This window comes from Podarcis raffonei, chromosome 11, assembly GCF_027172205.1.
Source record: "Podarcis raffonei isolate rPodRaf1 chromosome 11, rPodRaf1.pri, whole genome shotgun sequence".
Classification (NCBI taxonomy): domain Eukaryota; kingdom Metazoa; phylum Chordata; class Lepidosauria; order Squamata; family Lacertidae; genus Podarcis; species Podarcis raffonei.
Window position 1 is genome coordinate 38,731,322 of NC_070612.1, and position 22,013 is coordinate 38,753,334.

Here is a 22,013-nt window from a genome sequence, read left to right on the forward strand (position 1 = left end):
GCACCGGATCACCCGCCCGCCCTCCCTTGTTTTGGGCTTGCGCTTTGACCTTGCTATGCCTGTCATGGGGTCGTCTGCTTTGGGGCAGGGACCCAGTAGGAATTTTGCCATCTGGCTGATTAGTGAGTGCCTTTTGGTTTTTTGCCTACTGCGTAGCAAATCGTCACAACTTGTAAGGTTGGCGGTTAGGCATTGGTTTAAATTGGTTGGTGGAGGGGTACGGATTGGCTTGGCCTGCCCCTCCAATGCTGCTGCTGCAAGAGAATTCTGTTAAAGGAATTCAGGGGCTTACCATCCTTTCGTCCAAACCCCTGGAATCGGGTTTGAGCCGTGTAAGCCCCTGGGAGCATGCGGGGAGAAGCTGAGGGTCTGTGCCGCAGCTCCAGTTATCCCCGATCTTGTTTCCCCTCACTGGCTTTCGCTGGAATCCGGGAGTCAGTTCTGTCCCCAGGCGGGGGGGGGGGGCAGATAGTCATAACCAATGCCTAAGCAACCACTCACAATTTGTATGTTTAATAAAGTTGTGGCCAAAATTATGCCAAAAACCTTAAACAAAAATTATGTGTGATGTGTGAGTTATTGGATAGGGGTGTTTTGGGGGACCTTAGCACGCAACACATTTAAAAGGCATCAAGTGTCAATCAGCCCAAAAGGCCTTGTTAAAAATGAATGTCTTTGCCTGGTGCCTAAAGGTGTATAATGAAGGTGCCAGACAAAACTTCCTGGGGAGAGCATTCCACAAATGGGGAGCCACTGCAGAAAAGGCCAGTTCTTGTGTTTCCACCCTCCGGACCTCTCATGGAGGAGGCACATGAAAAAGGGTCTCAGAGGATGGGAAGGTTCATACGGAGAGAGGTGATCCTGATATAGCCATGTTCAAATATATAAAAGGATGTCACATAGAGGAGGGAGAAAGGTTGTTTTCTGCTGCTCCAGAAGCGGACACGGAGCAATGGATCCAAACTACAAGAAAGAAGATTCCACCTAAACATTAGGAATAACTTCCTGACAGTAAGAGCTGTTCGACAGTGGAATTTGCTGCCAAGGAGTGTGGTGGAGTCTCCTTCTTTGGAGGTCTTTAAGCAGAGGCTTGACAACCATATGTCAAGAGTGCTCTGATGGTGTTTCCTGCTTGGCAGGGGGTTGGACTCGATGGCCCTTGTGGTCTCTTCCAACTCTATGATTCTATGATTCTATGATATGTGTTAATTTTCTATTTATGGCTTTTGGTGAAACGAAATTATTGTGTACAAAAACCTCAACAAAAGAAGTACTGGAAAAAAGTTTTAATTTATTTTACAGGTTGTACAAGTAACAAAGAATTAACAACAACTCCTGTACACAAAATAATAATAATAAAAGCATCAGACAAGATGATCCTGACAGAATACATCTCAACAGTGCACACAAATGGGAGCTGGGTATGCTCAATAGCAGTAGTACTGTCCAGGAAGGCTGGTTTTGGCAAACTTGCTTCCTTTAGTATATACAGTTAAAACAATTGTGCTTTTGCCTATCCAGGGTAACAGTGCTCTTAAAAAGAAAAAAGAAAGGGGAAAGGGGGGGGGAGTGAAATTGCACTAAGATCCAGAGATATGTGTCCACCATCTCAATCTAATAGGAGAAACAGATAATGAGTGTCTGTTTCATAGACCTCAATTTCTAATCCAGATACTGGAACCTTTTAGCCCAGGAAACACACATACAAATACTTGTTTGTAACTGTCCCCTCCCATTGGATCGGAGCACATATTTTTAAATTATAATGAAACTTTCCAGTCTTTTAAAAAGTCAATTGCCCCATTCTTCACCCTGCAACACGTCATTTACAAAAAAAGAAAAAGGACCAGAGCTTTAGCAGTTGAGATACTAGAATATATACGGAAAGGCTAATTGTGAAATATATTAGGGGTGTGCCTCAGAACCAGAACCCCAAGTTGAAGAAGGGTGCCTTGGAGAGATTTTGAGCTTTTCAGAAGCAAAGCAGGCTCTGTTCAAGGTGTCATGAATAAAAATAGGCACCCCTGAAGCATTTCACGGCGCCTCAGCAATCCAAATGTCAAAAAATGCTGTAGACAAGCATCTGAGAAAAGCAAAAGTAATATCTCTAAGTGATGGGGAAATGGGCAGCAGACACCATGGTGGGAAGGGGGCAGAGGAAGAGCTCTGCTATGAATGTCAAATCAAGATTATAATCAGAGGGAATGATTTTATCCCAAAAGTGAAAACCGTTTTGTTCATCTGCCCCCCCAAATAAATGTCACAGGTGCTTAACACAAAAGCCCCAGACCTATTCACCTGGAATTTGGTTGGTTTTTTTACCCAAAGGCAGCTTTCATATCTACAAATTTCAGAACTATTGCCCTCAAGACACTAGCCTGGGAGATTAAGGGATTCCTTTTTTACCTATCCTAAAACTTTAAGAGACATTCTTCTGAAATTTGGCAGGAGTAATACATTGAGAAGGGGCAATAGCGTCTGTAAATTTCTTCCAATTCTGCCCTCCAAATGAAATAATATAGATATCTCCTTTACAAAAGGAATTGTGCCCAGCACAAAAGCTCGAAAACCAATGTGCTGGTAATTTTGAAGGGTCTATCCACTCTGGAGGGACTTTCATCCACTATCAAAATGAGTTATAGCTGTTTTTAAATTTCCCAATAGTGAATTCAGATGGTGGGGTGGAGATGGTGGACTGGAGCACCAGGTATTTGGGTGGTCCTTGACCTGATGGTCCCTGAACTGTTTTCTGAAGGGCAAAACTGGGGTCTGAATGGAAACTTGTCGTCAGTGCACACACCACTATTGCTTGTCTGAATAGGTGTTATCTCATTGGATAACAACCTATCTAAGCATTGTAGGATCTAAGAAGCTGCATAACTTCCACACTTGCTGAAGGCAGTGGGTAACCAGTATTGAAAGTTGCCACAAAGCAGACTAATTTCAATCCTCGCTTTTATGATCTTTCAAGGTATCAAATGTGCACATACAAACAGAATACTAGCTGGCAATTGCATTCATTTTCGTTTAGCTCCATTACATTGTATTTCTTTTTCATGGGACGTTATTCTGGCATCGTTGAAGAGAGAGACTCCAAACTCAATTGAAACGTTGAGTAGTCTTCACATTTTAGAAAGGGAGTAAGAAGGAGAATCTCCTCAAAGGATAAACATGAATATATTATACATTTATCTTCATTAATCTGAGGAGCTCCAGAGCTCCAAACAAAAGGAAAAACACAAATTATAAAACACCGCTTTATGAATTACAAGTCTTCACAAGTAAAATTATCCGAATGAAAACAAATTCCCTTTCTTACTGTGCATTTCTAAAGAGACTGTTCCTACAGTTTTGCATTAAGGGATCAGATTTTAACTACTGGGTATGTGTTGGAGATAGTGCTGGTCAATTATGATTCTCTATCACAGTAGCTATTTGTGGTAGGAAACAAGCAACAAATATATGTTATGAAAAAATTATGAAAACAAAGAAGCCATTTATTCCTTACCTGTATTTGAACACTTTTAATTTTTTGCAATGTGATGAGCAAATGTAAATCCCACTAACTGTAACCTTGCCCAAGTTTCTGTAGGCTACCTTTTTGACTCTTTAAGTTCTGGGACAGCCTTTCCCATCCTGGTGCTCTCCAGGTTTTTTGGACTACAATTCCCATCAGACCCAAGCAACAAGGTCATGCTGGTTGAGGCTGATGGGGGTTGTCGTCCAAAACATTGGGAGGGTGTTGGGTTGTGGATGGCCACTCTAGGGCTTGATCTCATCTCATCGGGGAATGTAGATCTTAAATGGTGATAGTTTTTACTACTCAAGAGAAGAGATATATAGTAAAAGCTCAAGGCAAAGACACAGGGCAGGATGTGAGAAGTTTTTGCCAACATCCCATTGGTGAAATGCAGGGTTCCTGCCATTCAGGGAAAATTCCAGAATCTGTGCTCATGTAACTAAGAGCAGAGTTCTGACAAAGAAAAAAGAAGCTCATGGTCTCTGCATAATATGCAAACAATGAAGGGGCTGGAGGACCCAAAATGGCATCGCGTATAAAAAAAGACAGTTGTGACATCCGGATTTAAAATTACTGTCATTTTAGATTTTCAATGAAACAACACCTAAATGAAATGCTGAGCCAAACACTGCAACATTGTATTTTAAGCAGACCATTCCATCATTTACATCTTTCCTAGCATCTTTTAAATCATCCTTATTCTTCATCTAAGTGGCTTTTTTTCACACTCCCAAGTCTATGCACTTCTACTGAGAAGTCAGTCCAATTGTGCTCAGGGGTGTTTACTCTCAACTCAACTTGCATAGGATTGCAGCCTCACGGTGCAAATCCCATACATGTCCCCTTGAATTCTTCCAAGGTGCATAGGACTGCAGCCTCATTCCATTACATGAAAACCTTGCTTCTTCTTTTTTATGTAATATGATAGGCTTTCATCCACTTTCAATTCTATCTTTTCCTGTTGTGTTTATATTGAAAAACTGATATTTCCCTGAGATGCAAAACATAAAAGTGGTTTTGTTAACCAGTTTATTAGCCCTTTATAGACATGTGGAAATAGTCTAGATAAGGGGAGGAAAACATGACACAAAAGAATTAAGTAACAGGATTGAAGTTATGCCTGAGGATGAAAAAGGCACCAGTCTCAACTTCTTTAAGGTGATTGTGTGAAATCTAACACCTTTTATGGAAAATCAGTCTAGCTAGACTGCTCTAACATTACTATATTTCAAAAGGAAACATGCCAACATTACTATTATGGTCATTAAACAGCCTAAGGAACTTTTATTTTGGACTATTTTGTGTGTCATCCTAAACACCATACGTTTTCCAGTAATATCTTCGGAGTTTACAAAACCAATCCTTAAGCCTACACTTTCCTCAAAAAATGTTCTTTCTCTCTGCTATGGGCTTCCTTTTGTAAGGAAAAGAATAGTAAAAATTAATGATAACAATGGCGAAGCTCACTGCCTATGCTGCAAAAATCAACAAGCAGTATTTTACTATTCATAGTTTCCTGGTGGGCAGGGGAAATCACATTCCTTTATGGGTTTATCCGTTTCATCCAATGTATGAATATCCTGATGAGAAAAGAGGCAGAATGCCACTGAATATGCACTCTAGGAAAAGGAAAAGAGAAGGCTTTTGCCTTCATGTCTTGCTTGTGGACATCTGGTTGGCCACTGCAGCAAAAAGGATGCTGGACTAGGTACAGACTTGTTGGCCTGGTAGGTTCCTGCAGATTATTCCATGCATTTGGGAATAGCATAATCAGCCCACCCTTCCTTCTACACAGCATTGTACCACTCTCTTCAGGCACTGGTCTGAACACATAAGGGTTAAAAGTGAGTAGTGAGCTGCAGGCACGCACATAGGCTACACTCCCTTTGTCTTGAGGTCCCTCACAGACTATTATGCACTGGGCACTAAAACCTGTGCAGGTCCTGTCTGTTCCTTTAAACACACTAAATGTGTGAAGGTCATACGAGTGTGTGTGAAAAGGCCTTGAATATCTGAAAAGGGCTAAAATGAAGATTTATTCTGAATTTGTTTTTCTTCTGTTTTTTTCTTCTTCTGCTTCTATATGGCAGAAATCTGCAGGTGAAACCACATGAGAGAACCACTGGTTGTTTCCCCAGCATGCATTTCTGAAGTCACTCCATCAATTGTGCTTTGATACTCTAGATTTACAGCCATTCTGTTTACAACCCTTTCTGTTCATACAAAACCATTAATAATTCTCATTGTTTGCTGTCTCAGAACAAAAAACACAGCCCCATATAGAAAGTGGAGCTTCAAAGAAGTGAAAAGGCAAGGGAACTTGTCAGTGGTATTTTCACATATTGCTCATCAGGATGCTATAGAACAGGAATAATGCACATATTGTCCAGCACTATGAAGAATCTGCATTTTAAAAGTGGTTTTGTAAACTAAAAACAAAATCCACTATGCCAACTAAACTATACAGACTTTGACATTTCAATGATATTTATAACTTACATTAATTCTGATTAAATATCTTGATTCAAGAATATTATGGTCATAGTCTGATTATTATTTTTTTAAGGGAAAGCATCTGTTTCAGATTTTCAAGGCATATATAAAAAGCAAAGTCAAGTTAAGGAATTTGTCCTTCAACCAAAATCTAGACACCAAGTTAGCAGTAAACAAATAAACAAAAAAATGACTGAAAACAGTTTCTAAAGCAGCACAGCAACAAGTACTAAATTTTACACGTTTTCATCATTTGAAGGAAAACAAATCTACATCGATTACAAAATCAGCATAATCTTTGGTACCAAATGTAAGGGCACCTGCTTGTTAACAATATCATCTTCATAACAAAAATCTTGCCTTAAAGACAGCTCAAAACATCAGATTGTTTAAAAGTGCTAACTTGCAATTTAGCTTCTGTTAAGTTTGTACTTTAGGCCAGACTAAATGTTACGATAAACACACTTTCAGGAAAAAAAGTATGTTTAAACTACTTCTGTTTTGAAGAAAAAGCAACTTTGGGATCTGGAACACACACCTAGATCAGGATAGTATCCTGTGGAAAATTCCTTGCCCTTGCTGCAATTTGTCTCCTAAAGATAACAATGTACACTCTATACAAGTTTGTACACACCGTGTATTTCGTATGGTGTTTTCCTAAATACATTCAGGAGCCATCAGCAGCTAGAGAGAAGAGGTTAGCAGAAAAATTACCGTATTTTTGGCTCTATAAGACTCACTTTTTCCCTCCTAAAAAGTAAGGGGAAATGTGTCACCAGTCCAGATTGTGACTACACAGCTGCTTTTTGTTCAGAAGTTTGAGCACACTTTTGTTGTGTGTTTATTGTAACATGCAGTTCACCCTAAAAGAAGCACCTAAAAGCAGTTGGGAGATCCTAAGCTTTTTTCAACAAGTTATACCATCCAGAACAACCTAGTGAGATGACCCTCCCTGCTCCCATTTCCCATACACATCCCGACATCGCCTTCCCCAGCAGAACATGTTCCTAGCAGTGGCTGGTGCTGAGATATAGGGCTGCGGGGGCAAAACCTGATGACTGGCTCTATGTGTTACTGCAGCAGCAAGTTGTCACGTGGAGGCAACTTCAGCTGCAATGAGTAAGCTGAGCAATAAGATGCAAGGAAGATTTTGTTTAAAAAATAAGATCTTCTAAGACCACTTCTTGAAGATTACTTAAAATGTTCATAGTATTATCTTGTCAAAATCCCTTAAGGGGCTCCAATACTCAAACACCATAGAAAATGAATGACAATTTTAAAAACAGGGAGGAAAAAGAGAAAGGTTATAATACAAAGCCAGGGATGGCCCCGGCTGAAGGTATTTTGCTTGATGTTTGTGATGTTATCCACTGCTCTGCCAATTCCGCCTTGATTGTTGCTGCCAAATGCAAAGTATTTCCTTCAGGGCAGACCCCACCTCTTGGGTGTTTCGTTACACAGCTGCCAGACTTTGTGTTGGCAAATGAGCAGCAAATGGACTATTTGCTTCTTTAACAGGTGATGAATGCATCGTTGGATCTTGTAAACACTACTGATTTTATACATTCAAGCTTTGCTCTTAGAGAAAGTGGCACTTACTCGAACCATTGCACTCAAGATTTAGCACTTCAACAGGTAAAAATGTTCGCTGGTACGGGAGTTGCGGTGCACTTCCTTGTTCTCCAATGGCTTGGTACAGCGCACAGGGATAAATCCACTGTTTTGATCCCACTGCTCTTCCATAAAATCTGCATGGCGAAGCCCATATCCGGCACTTCTCCTAGTCCTCGACTTGTGCTTTATTACTGCGCACACCGCCCCGTCGTCAATTTAAGTGCTCCTCTGTTATGTAACATACTTAAAGTTTTAAACTCTAATGGCATCCTATGTGGGCTGGCATTAGAAAAAAATCGATACTTTAAGTCATCATAATAGTGATATTTGACTGGCTTTCCATTTATATCCTTCGGGAAGGGCCAGAATCCATAGAGATGAATTTCATCGCAGAACCTCGTAGCAAGTGTGTACATGAGGAGTCCTGTGCTAGGTCGCTTGATGAAAACCTTGTTGGTCAGCCAATAACTGTAAGGGAAGTGAAAAACAAGAGATGCACATTTGATTATTCAGATATCTTGTTTGCACTTCAGCATGCACAACTCTCTCACTCTCTCTCTCTCTCTTTTCAAAATAAAATAAAATTATAACAACATTGAATGCATTTTGATAATTACAAATGTTATAATCACCATGGAGATGAAAGTCCCATCCTATTTCTGTGGCCCATCCCATCCCTGCATTAATCTGATTTTTTATTTTTTAAAATAATTAAACCTATTAATGATGTATTGTTAAACATAGTTCCTTTTAGGAAACACGCTTGCAAATGTGTTTTCTATTAGAGTAAACTTTGTGTTTGTTTGTTTTTTAAAAAGGAGCATTTTGATACAGTTTTTGAGTTGAGAACTGCATTGGAACATTTGAGAAGTGAGAAAGCTGGTAGATAACAAAAGTTCAATCCAAATAGTAGCTGAGGAGGTGCAGAACAGGTCAATTCATATTGAAATCTAGAAAGACTGAATTACTCACACATCACTAGTGGAGAAGTCCAGGAGGAGTATACGCTTTGCAGGTACACAGTTCAAGGATAAAGGCCACTTACCTCCCAAGTATATTACTATTTTAGCTTCTTCAATGATTGGCATTCTATTTCTTTTCCTGGGGGTGAGGCATAACACCTCCATATTTTTCTCCCACACGCACAACCCAACAAACCATCAGAATCAATTATGACTATGCAGTGGTACCTCGGGTTACAGACGCTTCAGGTTACAGACTCCGCTAACCCAGAAATAGTACCTCGGGTTAAGAACTTTGCTTCAGGATGAGAACAAAAATCGTGCTCCGGCGGCGCAGCGGCAGCAGGAGGCCCCATTAGCTAAAGTGGTACCTCAGGTTAAGAACGGACCTCCAGAACTAATTAAGTTCTTAACCTGTGGTACCACTTTAGCTAATGGGGCCTCCATCTTGCTAAGTATGGATATGAGATCAACGGATCAACTGGGCTAACTTACAAGATCAGCAACAGTTCATACCCAACGGTTGCATGAGCTGAAGATACCTTGTCGTTTTGTCCCTTGCAGTCCTGTGTGGCCCTGAAAACATTCTTCCCAGGGCTGCAGGACCTTCTTGAACAAGCTATGTGGCAGAGGGCTGCAGTGTGAAGGGGGAATTGCCCATAATCAGGTGCAGAAATGTTGCACCAGTAAAGCGGGCACTTGTGATACAATATATGCCTTGTGCATTATTGCTATCACCATCATTATTTGGGTGAATGGTATTTTCAAAGCAGTGAGTAAACACAGAGATTGAATTTGAACCTTCTGTTGCTCAGCGGAGGAAAAGTGGAGGGGCAGAAAGAATCTGGAGTGAGCCTCCTTCCAGCTCAAGTGACCAGCTGACAGTGGCAACTGTGAATCAGGTGCTGTGTATGTATGCGATGAACCAGTTGCGACTTTTGAGATATGTGACTGGCTCTAGCATCTCTTTATAGCAACCATGCCTCCAGCCTCAAATTGAATCAGAACCACCTTGTGGGAATTCCTTGCAGATGACCACAGTACAACAACAGTCAGGTTGTCTATCCACAGCAGTGACCAGAGGAGGAATGATGGCTAGAAACACCAGGGTGCATCTGCAGCAGCACAACTGGATGTCTTCATCTGCCTCAACTGCAACAAAACATGTCTCTTCCACAGGGCCAGATTTAGGTTTGATGAGGCCCTAAGCTACTGAAGGTAATGGAGTCCTTTATATGTCCAGCTGTCCTTTGTCAACAACAAATTGTCATTTTTGTGTGTGTTGAACGTATGCTATATGGTAATTTACGGACCTAATAGGTTCATACACAACACAAAACACTGTAACCTCCAACAGTTTGACTTCACCCCAAAGGTGTACCCCTCCATTGTCTCCCAAGACAGACCAAAGCCAACTGGGTGACGAAGGGTGTTAACCCTTCCCCCACTGTTTTTATGTGCAAATAATTTCTCCTCCTACTCATTTTGGAGAAATGTACAGTCATACCTCATGTTATGTTTGCTTCATGATACGTTTTTTCAGGTTGCGTCCCGTGGTGACCCGGAAGTACTGGAAAGGGTTACTTCTGGGTTTCACCACTCGGGCATGAGCAGATGCGCAAAATGATGTCACGCGCATGTGCAGAAGCGGCGAATCACAACCCACGTGTGCGCAGATGCGCTGCTGTGATTTGCCTTCTGCTCATGTTGCGAATGGGCCTCCGGACCGAATCCCGTTCGCAACCAGAGGTACCACTGTATGTGGATGCAATATGGGTTCTCCTATAAGGCAAATAGCAGCTTGGGGGAAGAGGGGCATAAAGGTGGCAAGGAGATTGGATTTACCCACCCATCCTGTTGTGCTGCAATGCAGTCCATCATTACCCTCCACCATGCTACTTAGAAAAACAACAACTCTTAAGGGAAGGGTGATCAGTTCACAAATCTGTAATTCCTTGCTTGGTTTAGAATGATCAGTCCAGAACTCAGAACCAGCCTTTTGCTCTTGCCGTTCCCACTCTATGAAGGCTTAAGCACATGGAAATGTATTTGTGCAAAATAGAAATGATCAAACAGGATTATCTCTTTTGTTAATGCTGTGCCTCAGCCCTTCTCTGGTTTTCAGCAAAATCTCCTTCTGAATATAGCTGAATTTAGCAACAATTTTTTTATTTTTATTTTTTAAAATCTGTTTTGCCAGGCTTAGCTTTGGCTGTCATCAGTCACATGTTGGGCACGTTTTCCCCCCTCTTCCAAAGCCTACATTAGTTGTGATTTGAAACCTCTAAAAAGCAAATGTTGAAGCAACAGTAGCAGACCTGGGGAGGGGATGGAATATGTGAAGCATTTGCTAATTTTAGAGTTATTTTCTTGTCTGTTAAGAGGGGGAGGGGGGAGGGAGAATCCTGACTCGCAGCAAATCCTTCAGTAGATAATTAAGGGCCACTTTTCTGGTATGCTATGAATAAACCTAAAAGTAATGTAGTCTGAAAACAGACACTGAGCCAAAACACTTGTCTTACTGAAGTTTGATTTTTATTCAAGCTTCTTACCATTTCACAAGTTCAACCAGGAGCTCTTTTGTTGTTGCTAGAAGCAGAATATGAGACACATAAAGCTATACATATTTTGGTTCCAGACTAGGCTCTGGACGCTTCCAGCCAGGAATTTATTCTGCAATCTCAGCAGCTCATGTATACAGGTTTTGTGGCATCATCGTCATCAAAATGCCAGGCACAACTCTTTTTTTAATCCGGATTTTCCCTTACTGTGAAAAATCCAATTTGTAAAAAAAAGAAAAATCTATTATGTTGCCATAGTCACTGCTGGTGTGGGAACTCATTACTGGGGGGGAAAGCCCCCACCTCATTTTGGGGACAGGATATGTGTGTGGCGATGTTTTGAGGGGTGTTCTCTAGAACTGTCCCCTACTCCCATTTGTTCACCATCAAATCACAGCCTGTCCATTTGGTTTACTTAGCCCCCAATACTAAATGATGTGAGTGTGACTCCGAATTGTGTATTTGACACCTACTTCCACCGATTGCTGCAATGTAATGGCACCTCCGAATTTCAACAACCCAGTTCAAAGGAGGATTCCCACACAGTAAATGTGGGTAACTGATGATTGCCTCAAGCTCTGTAATCACAGTACATACACTGGCCTTAAAAAAGTTATTATATGGGGGTTTTCTGGAAGACTAATTTTGCCCCCCCCCCATTTTTGTGGGGAAAATGTGTGATTGTCTGTCAACTGTTACGGGGTCCTTCAAGATATTCTTGGGGACTTTTATACTGTTTCTCTGCTCCCCCAAATTTAAACAGCAGATAAATATAGCCAGATATCAAGCTTGTACAAGACCTCCATAGAAATGGGTCTTGAAGGGCCAGAACTTCAAGCCTCCGCTTTGTCCATTGTGAAAAATGATACCTACGAGGTGGTAATAGTTGCCTGCTTCTGGTGATTTTTTTTTTTTAAGTACACATGCACAGGTACAGAAATAACATGTGCATTGGTACCTTGGTTCCCAAACGGCTTAGCTGACGAACAAATAGTCTCCCGAATGCCGCAAACCCAGAAGTAAGTGTTCCGGTTTGTGAAAGTTTTTTGGAGGCCGAACGGCTGTCGGCATTATTTCTGGGGGCCAATCAGCCAATCAGAAGCTACACCTTGGTTTTCGAAGGTTTTGGAAATCAAATGGACTTTCAGAATGGATTGAGTTCGAGAACTGTATACATGTCCAGAATGGGAGAAGGTGGAGGAGCAACAAAGTAGCAGAGTAAAGACAAACAATCAAGCTCCCCCTACTGGTGCGGATGGCAAACAGCACAATAGCAGTGAACGCCAAGGAATGAGAAGAATGGACTGTGTGGAAGCAAGCACACCAGTTGTACACACGGGGGGTGCGGGGAATAGATCTGAACAACCCATTTGCTATATAAAGCTCATGTCAGGAAGCACTCCTCCAACACTGGGAGGAAACTCTGTTGGCAATTGTTCCTTGGTCCTACTAAAAGGGTTGAATAAAAGCACAGCAGCAGAAATAATGAATAAGGCACAGCTGCATATATTTGAGACATTGTCACTTCGCCACTGTGTGCAGAAACACTACAAGTGTTAGAGAAATAGATTGCAGGCTTCTATAAATGTCCTGCTTGGACATAAGTTCTGATCATCATGTGCCTACGGTACAGAGCTCCTTCTTTGGCTGTTGTGGATGGAACAATGGTCCTTCTTTCAACAGGCATTGTGTGGGGCAGGAGAACCTCATGCCAGCACTGGCTGCCCACTCTACTGAACCTGCATTCAACCTTGAGCAAGGAAATAAAGAGGAAATAAAGAGCAGCAAGAAAATGGAACTCTGGATCCCAAGCCAGGCATTCAATTCTCAAGCAGAAGTTGCTTTGGGAAAGATCAGCTTTAGCCAGCAGAAACTAGAATCTTGTGATGGCTGTAGTTTTTTTTTGTAACATGAACAATCTCAGCTTTCCAGGAATGCAGTAGAATATGTTTCTATGGCTCAAATAACCCTGGCATTCATATCACAGGGAAAGAAGAAATAACCCAACCTCATTTGGCATCGTAGTCAAGCAATTTACAAAAGTGGAGTTGGTCCCATGGAGCTGAAGCAACTTTAAAATGAAAGGTGAAGATGGCACACTCACACACACTGTCCCAAATACAGAAGTTGGGATTCATCAGCTGGAAGTTGGTATCAGCTTCCTTCTACATGAATCTCATGGGATTTGCCAGATGCACTGCCCTGCCTTGGGCTAGCTTCCTTGGTTAGGCTGGTGCCAATGCCCAGTTTTCTTTGCTTGGACCCATGCCTAGAGTGAACATCTGCTGAGTTTTTTATTCTGGACTAGATTTCTAGTGCCTACTGCAAATTCAGATTTGCTATGCTGGCATATGCTTAGCACAACCAGTTCCAGCTTTTATTGGGTGCTTGCGAAAGAAAATCCTTGTCACTAGGCCCTCCTAGTCAACATTTTGCCCACAGAGCTTCTAAAAACAAGACAATGCCTTTGAGAATGTACAAAATGTTTCCTCGCTTGCTTAAAAAAGTTATAGGACTGCCAAGTGCCAACCAACACCAACCCAATAACCTAGCAATAAATCCTGGCTCATGGTGTCCACATGGGGAGACACAAAGACCTAACTGGAGAAAGTATAGAGTGGAAGAAAGTGAGGCAGAGAAAGTCTCTATTTTTGGCTACCATCAGCCTTATGGCTCAGCTTCAGGATTTTCCAAGAGGCAGCTGCTTCTAGAAAGACCAGTCACCTTGTTCTTGCCAGGGAGTGGTGGTTGCGGATCAGGGCGGCCTGCCCCTGGGCCGAAGCAGCCTTCTGGGCCCTGCACAGCTGGCAGATGATGTCATTTCCTCCTTGGCTGCGGGGGCTGTCAGAGCCCACCCATGGCTTGAGCCAATTGTTGGTGGGCCAAGGGGGCGTGGCCTGGGAAGCAGACGAGAGGGGAGACTTCCCCCCTCTGTTTCACTTTTTCTACAACTCCTGATTGTGGGTGATTTTTAATAACTATGAAGAAATATCGGTTTTATTATTTTTTAAATAAAATTATGAATTGTTATTTGGGACATCACTGAAATGTCCAGATCAGAAATGTGTTGCCATTGAAATGTGCATTGTTCATGTTTATTTACTGGTGTAACTGACCATTTATCTTGTACATTGTGAGCTGCCATGAACACAATTTCCTTATAAAAAGGGGGTGAGACTTTTAGGGCTTGCGCAAGGGGACTTTCCTTTCTTCTCCTACTCTTTGTAGTCCTTCATGCCTCCTCGAAGGTGCTCTGGAAGGTGCCCCAACCCTCCAGGGCAGATTTGTGGCTGCATGGGAAGGAGAGAATGGAAATGTGTTCCACAAATGGAATGGTATTCAACTAAAACAGACTTAGAACAGACCCACTGAAATTGATGGGTCTAATGTAATCACATTCACTCATTAAAATATATGAGTGGGTGGCACACATGATGAACGAAATTTGCATTTTCTTGAAATGAATGCAGATGCATGCTGGCTCATCGCATCTGCTGCCTGCTTGGTTCACGCTACCCTTTTCTCCACTTAGCTATGTACCTGTATGCACAACTGCATGAAGAAATTCAGTAGTTTTAGTTGACCCTTAGAAAATAAGAGGGGAAATGAACAAACAAAAGACACATTTCCCACATTCTGCACAAGTCTTGATGTGGTGATATTAAGCCAAAATGCAGAACCAAAAATAACGGCTGGGTACTTTATAAATGAGAAAGGAGTTCAGGCTCAATCTCAATTTCTATAAATCTAGGACACCTTGAAATCCACAGTGAAATTTTGCAGCTTCTAACCATCTCAGAGAGAATCCAAGTGCATCCAAGTAACAAAAATGACTTGAGGCATTTAACCTGCAGTTTAGAACTTAAATCCCTTTCCAGAGGCTGAATTTGTAATTAATCAGTCAATAACACATCTCATCCCAGCAAATCCCTGGCTTCCAGTTTCTGCTTAAATGATTTTAAAACTGACCTGTGGGTTTATTTGAGTTCTATGATTTGTTCCTAGATCATGCAACTGAACTGGTTAGTGAACAGCATTGCTGCCTAAGAAATCAGTCAAATCTGATTATTGGAAAATTGCTTAACCAGAAAAGTAATTGTTTGATTAATAGTCTGCTTGCACTGTTTCTGTCCTATGGGTGAGTAAATTCAGGTAATTCTTGGTCATTAAGAAATCCTGACATGGCAGTGTTTCTTTGAAGACACAGATTCTACTTATAGAATTCCTTTCCCCCACAATTACCAAGACAATGACCCAACAGGAATTGGGGGTTGGGAGGGGGAAAGAAGCAGTTTGAGGCCTCAGTGGACATAAATTTTAACAGGCATGGAGCAAGCACTTTAGAATTATCTGATAAAATGTCCCATTTAAAATCTCCTGTGCATGTGATCCAGCAATTGTTTTATCTGCACATTAGCTACTGACATGCACACACACAAGAGGCTGTCCACCATGCAGTTCCCAATCCTTGCTGACCATCTGTTAACAAGATGCATGAGAGTATATCTGGATGAGAACAATCTGGATTGTGTTGGGGAGGGAAGTAAAGGGCGCACATTATGCATGCCTTTAAATGGCCCCACAGCTGTTCATTACACATGTGTTATTTTCTCATAATGAAAGCAGTATTTTTGGAGCAGATCCTTTGAGAAAAATGATGGAAATGGTGTCATCTGTGAAAACTATGATTAGTAACAAAACTAAGTTTTCCAAGTCTTAAACATGGACACCACATTGAATCCATCTGTGTAAATGCAGTGGTGTGAAGGAGGAAGTGGGGCCACCTCACTTGCAAGAACTTGCAGGTTCACCTCAAGCAGATCTACTCTAGGCCCGCCATTTTTTGCCAGTTGTTATTGCCCATATGGCTGATATGATGAAGGATCAGGTTGGTGTGGCTGAAGCCATTGTGACCTGTCTTCTGTCTGTGAAACTTAGGGGAAACATAGCCACTTGTACACAAAGAGCTTTCCTTGTTGGTTGGCAACCACCATAAACCTAGCCCACTTCGTACATCCTTGGATTACTGTACAAACTGGGGAATGTCGGGGCATTATTGGAAGGCACTGGGTCTGGTCCCTGCCTTAAACATAAGACTATCAAGGAACAAAAGGAAGAATATAAACATAATAAATAAAAAAGAAAACTATCAGGAAAAGATAAAACAATCCAGCCTATTCATACAAAATAAGTAACAGCATTTGCTCAGCAATGATTTCACACTGATCTCACACCATTTCTATTTTTCTGGGTCTGGCAGTCTGAAGACCCTGATAACACATCAATTCATCAATCACCACAGAATGTACTTGTCATTTTGTCACAATTTGTTAATCTATTCAATGGACCTCAAGTACTGCATTAAGTAATATAATTGACATCTGTCACTGCACAAGCCTCATTTTGTCTTAGATCTCATTTTCCCCAGGGGGAAAGACGTTTTTGGAAGTTTTCTTTATGTTATCCAAAGCTTGCTTATTCAAGATTAAGAGTGATATCCAACAAAGTTTTACTCAGAGCAGACCCACTGAAATTAATGGACCTAACTTAGTCATGTTCATTTATTTCAGTGGGTCTATTCTAGGTAAGCTACTAACATGGGTTTGAAACTGCGGGAGGCAGTGGAAGACAGGAGTTCCTGGCGTGCTCTGGTCCATGGGGTCACAAAGAGTCGGACACGACTAAACGACTAAACAACAACAATTCTAGGTAAAGTTTAGTTCAGTGTTTCTCAAACTCGGGTCATCAGCTGTTGGACTAAAACTCCCATTATCCCTATCTAGCAGTACCAGTGGTCATGGTTGGTAGGAGTTGTAGTCCAACAACAACTGGAGAGCCAAGTTGAAGAAGCACTGGCTTTAGTTGAATAGAACCCCATGTCCCCTTAACTTCAAGTAAGTGTGCTCAGGATTGCACTGAAGGAATTTGTAGTGTTGCAGGCATGTCAAAGCAGGCATTCCTTCCACTTCAGGACTATTCTGCTGGCTAACAATGGAGGACTGCCAACCACAGCTTACTGCCGCTCAGGCCTAGTGGAGATTTGTATCACCTTATCCCTTCACCAACAATAAACACTGGGAAAGTTAGGGTTCCTGCTGCTGATCCAAAGACATGGCAGAATTATCTCACCTTTGAAGAAGATGCCTGTTGCAGCACTATTTGAGTCACTACTCTGAGCCAGCCTCCTTTTAATAACACTGCCCCAAAGTAACCTTTTGAGGCCTTAAGGCTTCCTTATGTGCCTCCAATTTTAAAGCCTGTTTGAGCAATCAGAAGTTTATGAAAATAACTGACACAAACCAACAATACACAATGAAAATACGTACTTCTCTTCCAGGAGGAATTCACATTCCCATTGTCAACTTCACTTACATTCTGACATGAGTCTAAGGTGATTCTTTGAAAGGTGAGATAGTTTGCCAAACTGCTACACACCACCGCAGGGCCAAGGGTGGGCGGCCGGAAAGATTCTCTGCCCTGTGTTTAAGCACTGGGAAGCAAATCGCTCAGCACCATGCAGGTGCATAGATGCTCACTTGGTAGGTGTCCTTGCTGATGTCAAGGAAAGTAAAGGACTTCTTCCAGGGATGCTAAGTACCTGTCTCTACTCTGTCCTCTGAGCACTTATGGTAAGTGCAGAAATTCTCATCTGGCTTTAATTGTCTCAAAGTGCTGGCTTGAGATCCCAATTAAGGAAACTTCTCAATGTTGCACAAGCCTTCACTGAATGCAACTTGTGTATTTTTGCATATAAATAACACGTGAACAATACAGAGGAAGAAACAGACTCCGCTGTGCCATACAGAATATCCGGAACCAGAAGAAGGGAATGAATAAGCTGTGATCCACCATTAATGTGCCCGACACTATATGCAAGAATAAGGTAAAAACCTAACTTATAATGACTCTGGAGCAGCCCCACCAAACGGAGTGGGATCTATTTCCCAGAATAGGACTGTAAGGAAGGCAAGGTTAAATATGCAGCCTGGACTATTTATCATCTGAAGTCTTATTCTTAGGAACTGATAGCACCGATTTATCCTGAGCATAGAAGATTGAAAATATCAGGCTCTAATGCCACAGGGTGGCTGAATGCGCCACATGTTGATGTTATTTCTGAGAAACACAAATGTCTCAGCGTGTCAAACAACTGCCATATGATATTTAAAAGAAGATGAAAAAGATACCAACAGCCCTCTACTAGTTTTCAAAACTATCTAGTTTCAGCATCTCAAAAGGATGCCAAATTCATGTAAATTGAACTGATGCTGTGCCGTCAATATATACAAATCTGTGTATATAACCATATGATCCGTATATGATCAAGTAATCATTATGTACAACTTAGCAAAGGTAAAGGTACCCCTGACCATTAGGTCCAGTCACGGACTACTCTAGGGTTATAGCGCTCATCTCGCTCTATAGGTCAAGGGAGCCGGCATTTGTCTGCAGACAGATTCCAGGTCATGTGGCCAGCATGACTAAGCCACTTCTGGCAAACCAGAGCAACACACGGAAACGCCATTTACCTTCCTGCTGGAGCGGTACCTATTTATCTACTTGCACTTTGGCACGCTTTCGAACTGCTAGGTGGGCAGGAGCTGGGACCGAGCAATGGGAGCTCACCCCATCGCGGGGATTCAAACTGCTGACCTTCTGATCGGCAAGCCCTAGGCTGTGTGGTTTAGACCACATGCCAACCACCAACCACAACTTAGAACTGATGTATAATAGATGCCCATTTTATATGCAAACAGTTTGTTTTATGAAAAAAATTAGGTACTCCACCTCAGACTTGACTATGGTTGACTCTAGAATTTTGTATCAGTCTTTATCAAATCTTCAGAAATATAAGCAAGCCGATCATTCATTATCTAACGGGAGAACTGAACCTGGTTGATGCGGTGGCACTGTGGTCTAAACCACTGAGCCTAGGGTTTGCCGATCAGAAGGTCAGCAGTTTGAATCCCCGCGACGGGGTGAGCTCCCGTTGCTCGGTCCTAACTCCTGCCCACCTAGCAGTTCGAAAGCGTGTCAAAGTGCAAGTAGATAAATAGGTACTGTTCCAGCGGGAAGGAAAACGGCGTTTCCGTGTGCTGCTCTGGTTTGCCAGAAGCAGCTTAGTCATGCTGGCCACATGACCCAGAAGCTGTCTGTGGACAAACGCCGGCTCCCTCGGCCAATAAAGCTAGATAAGTGCCGCAACCCCAGAATCGTCCACAACTTGACCTAACAGTCAGGAGTACCTTTACCTTTTACCTCTCTCTGTAATGCATGCTGTGACATCACCACTTGTTCTAGATCACTGCCTGCTTTTGCCTGGGGGTATGGAAAAGCATGTAAAATCACACCACAGAGTGCCTAAATATTTTGAAGAGGAAGGCAGATAACTCAGTTTGAGCACTCATGTTTCAAGCGTAATGCCTAGTTCCTCCCTAAAATGACAAATGAACCCATAATATTCGTCTGGACAGAAAAGATTAATGGGAAAGAATGCATTATCAATACAGCCTGCAGCAGTTAACAGGGAAGCAAGGAAAATGCAAACAAATACCAAGGAGAAAGTTTAGACACTTTTCTTCCCCTTAAAGAAAAAATATCCTGAGTCCAAGCTCTGTTGGTGAGATTTCATATGCGAAACACCGAATGACTGATGTGAATTTGAATTATGTTAGATGGGTGCTGGTGAAGTAAAATAGATATAGCTCACACTGCCATTATTGACTAGATTTGTTCTGACTAATCTAGAGCAATGCTTTGCAATATGATTCACCTTAAGGACTATTAAGATACTGCAAAATCTGGCATGGCACATGAGACAAGAGAAAATTTTGAGCTGTGCTGAGGTTTTGACCGATTTTTTCCTCCTAGCAATTTGCATGGGGAAGTCCTAAACATACATCACCCTAAAAAGAGGGGAATATAAATTTGTTAGAAATTCTCCAAATTGTGTTTACCTGTTTTAATGTTTTAAGGTGGGCGAGGTGGGTGAATTTTTGTGTGTGTGTGTTATATCTGGCTCTGCAGATGCACCAGAAGCTCATACTTTCTGGAACGCATTCCTCACAAGAGGATCTGTGGAAAAGTGGAAAAGCTTCCCTTGGTAGCAATGCAAAGATATTTGTTTAAGTTTAAAACAGGAGGTAAGGAATCCTAAAATTTAAGAGTAAGCACAGTGCTTTGTGTAGCCAAAATAGCACCATCTACACATAACAGGCAGCTATGAGCAGGTTTGGGGAAGCAGCCAATTTTAGAGAAATGCTGGTTAAATATTGAATGCCCAGAATGTACATTTATGCAACATAATCCAGAGTGACAATGCATCATGCCACACCATTTCTGATTCAAGAAGTAGACATTCCTGAAACATAACTTTCCACCTTATTACACTGAAGTCCCATGCTTGCACTGTTACTTCCTATTTAACAACTGACATGTAAGAGTCAGATTAGATGTTATTGGCAGTTGTAGATGAGGAACATGTAGATTGGTCAGCTGTGTATTGGAAGGGTAAATAAATTTAAGGAACTGTGGGGGAGATGCTTGTAAAAGCAAATATTCACAGTCATAAGAAATCAGCTCAGCACAACAGTATTTAAGGAGTGTCAAAACGTAGAAGGTCTACCATGGACTTTCTAGCAATCCCCAACCCATGTCAACCTGGTCCTTTTCAGAGGATTATGTTTGATGAGAAATGTTGAACAATCAATCAATCAATCAAAATGGGGTCCAAATAACCGTGATACTAGTCCTGTGTGATTAATGGCACTATGGGCTTGCATTTCTCTTAACAGCAGCACTTATGTCACATGGCGAACCACTTTTGAACCAAAGGTGACTTTCAAAAGTTATTTGTGACGTGCCATGCAGATCTCTTCAATAGGAAAAAAAATCAATGCCTAAAGCAGCTTTTGGATCCCAGCCTAAGTATATTTCAAATATTGCAGAAGGTTTTATAAACCAGTGCATTCCTTAAAAGCTGATTCATCCTTTCCTCAAATCCCTCCCCAAATCCCACTTTTGTTGTGAATCCGTTGGCACAGCCCCTCCCTCCCCAGTTCCCATGCCCTACTATAACTAAGCCTAAGCACATGCAGTTGAAATAAACACATCTGCTTTCTGCTGTTTATCCATGCCTCCCTTTCTTGTTTATTCCTGCTTCTTTTGTTTTCTCTTTGTTAAATTATAGCAGGGGCGGGAAACCTTTTTCAGCACATGAGCCACATTCCCCCCCTGGGCAACTTTCTTTTTTTAAAAAAATAATTTTTATTAACTGGCCAATCACATCAAATTAAATCACATCGTATAAATTCCAAATTACAAAGCCAAATTTTTAAATTTTGTTGGGGGAACCCATACTTCAAGATCCAAAGGGGGATTCAGATCATCTTCTTATTACTGCGTTAATGTCCAAATCAGTCCCAATCAGTCCAAACAAAGTTCATAATTCTATCCAGTCTTATCTTGGTGTTTCCACATCATATCTTGTTCATATAATTTCTCTTTTTCCTTTACGATCTCTTCTGTTAGTCTCCTTAAGCCGATAGCAAGTATAATAATCCTGTGTGGATTTCCCGTTCCTCCACTAAGTCCAGATGGTTTCCATATATCTCCTTCGTAGATAGCATCTCTCTTTCCATCATAAATTTGGCATTTGTCACTCTTAAGTCCCACCGAGGAGTTGATCCACGATATGTAAACAGCTCTATTTCTCTCTTTCTCCTCCCAGACCCAAGAGCTCCAACAATGCCTCCCAAAATGGCGACGGCATTTTTAACTGCGTCATTCCAAAACTCTTAGCTTTCCAGCTTCATCTTGAAACATTGCTTTGGATCGAAAGTTTATCTCCACACAGCCTTAAAT

General features: G+C 41.7%; 1 protein-coding gene across 1 annotated transcript in view; it reads right to left on the reverse strand.

Moving 5' to 3' along the window:
* Positions 1-6,785: 6,785 nt before the first annotated feature.
* The window catches only part of ST8SIA4 (ST8 alpha-N-acetyl-neuraminide alpha-2,8-sialyltransferase 4), an 81,808-nt gene continuing 66,580 nt past the window's right edge, over positions 6,786-22,013 (reverse strand). The window contains exon 5 of the mRNA XM_053408102.1: positions 6,786-8,095. Within this exon, the coding sequence (XP_053264077.1) occupies positions 7,816-8,095 (280 nt within the window). The 3' untranslated portion in view covers positions 6,786-7,815. The remainder of the gene's footprint in view (positions 8,096-22,013) is intronic.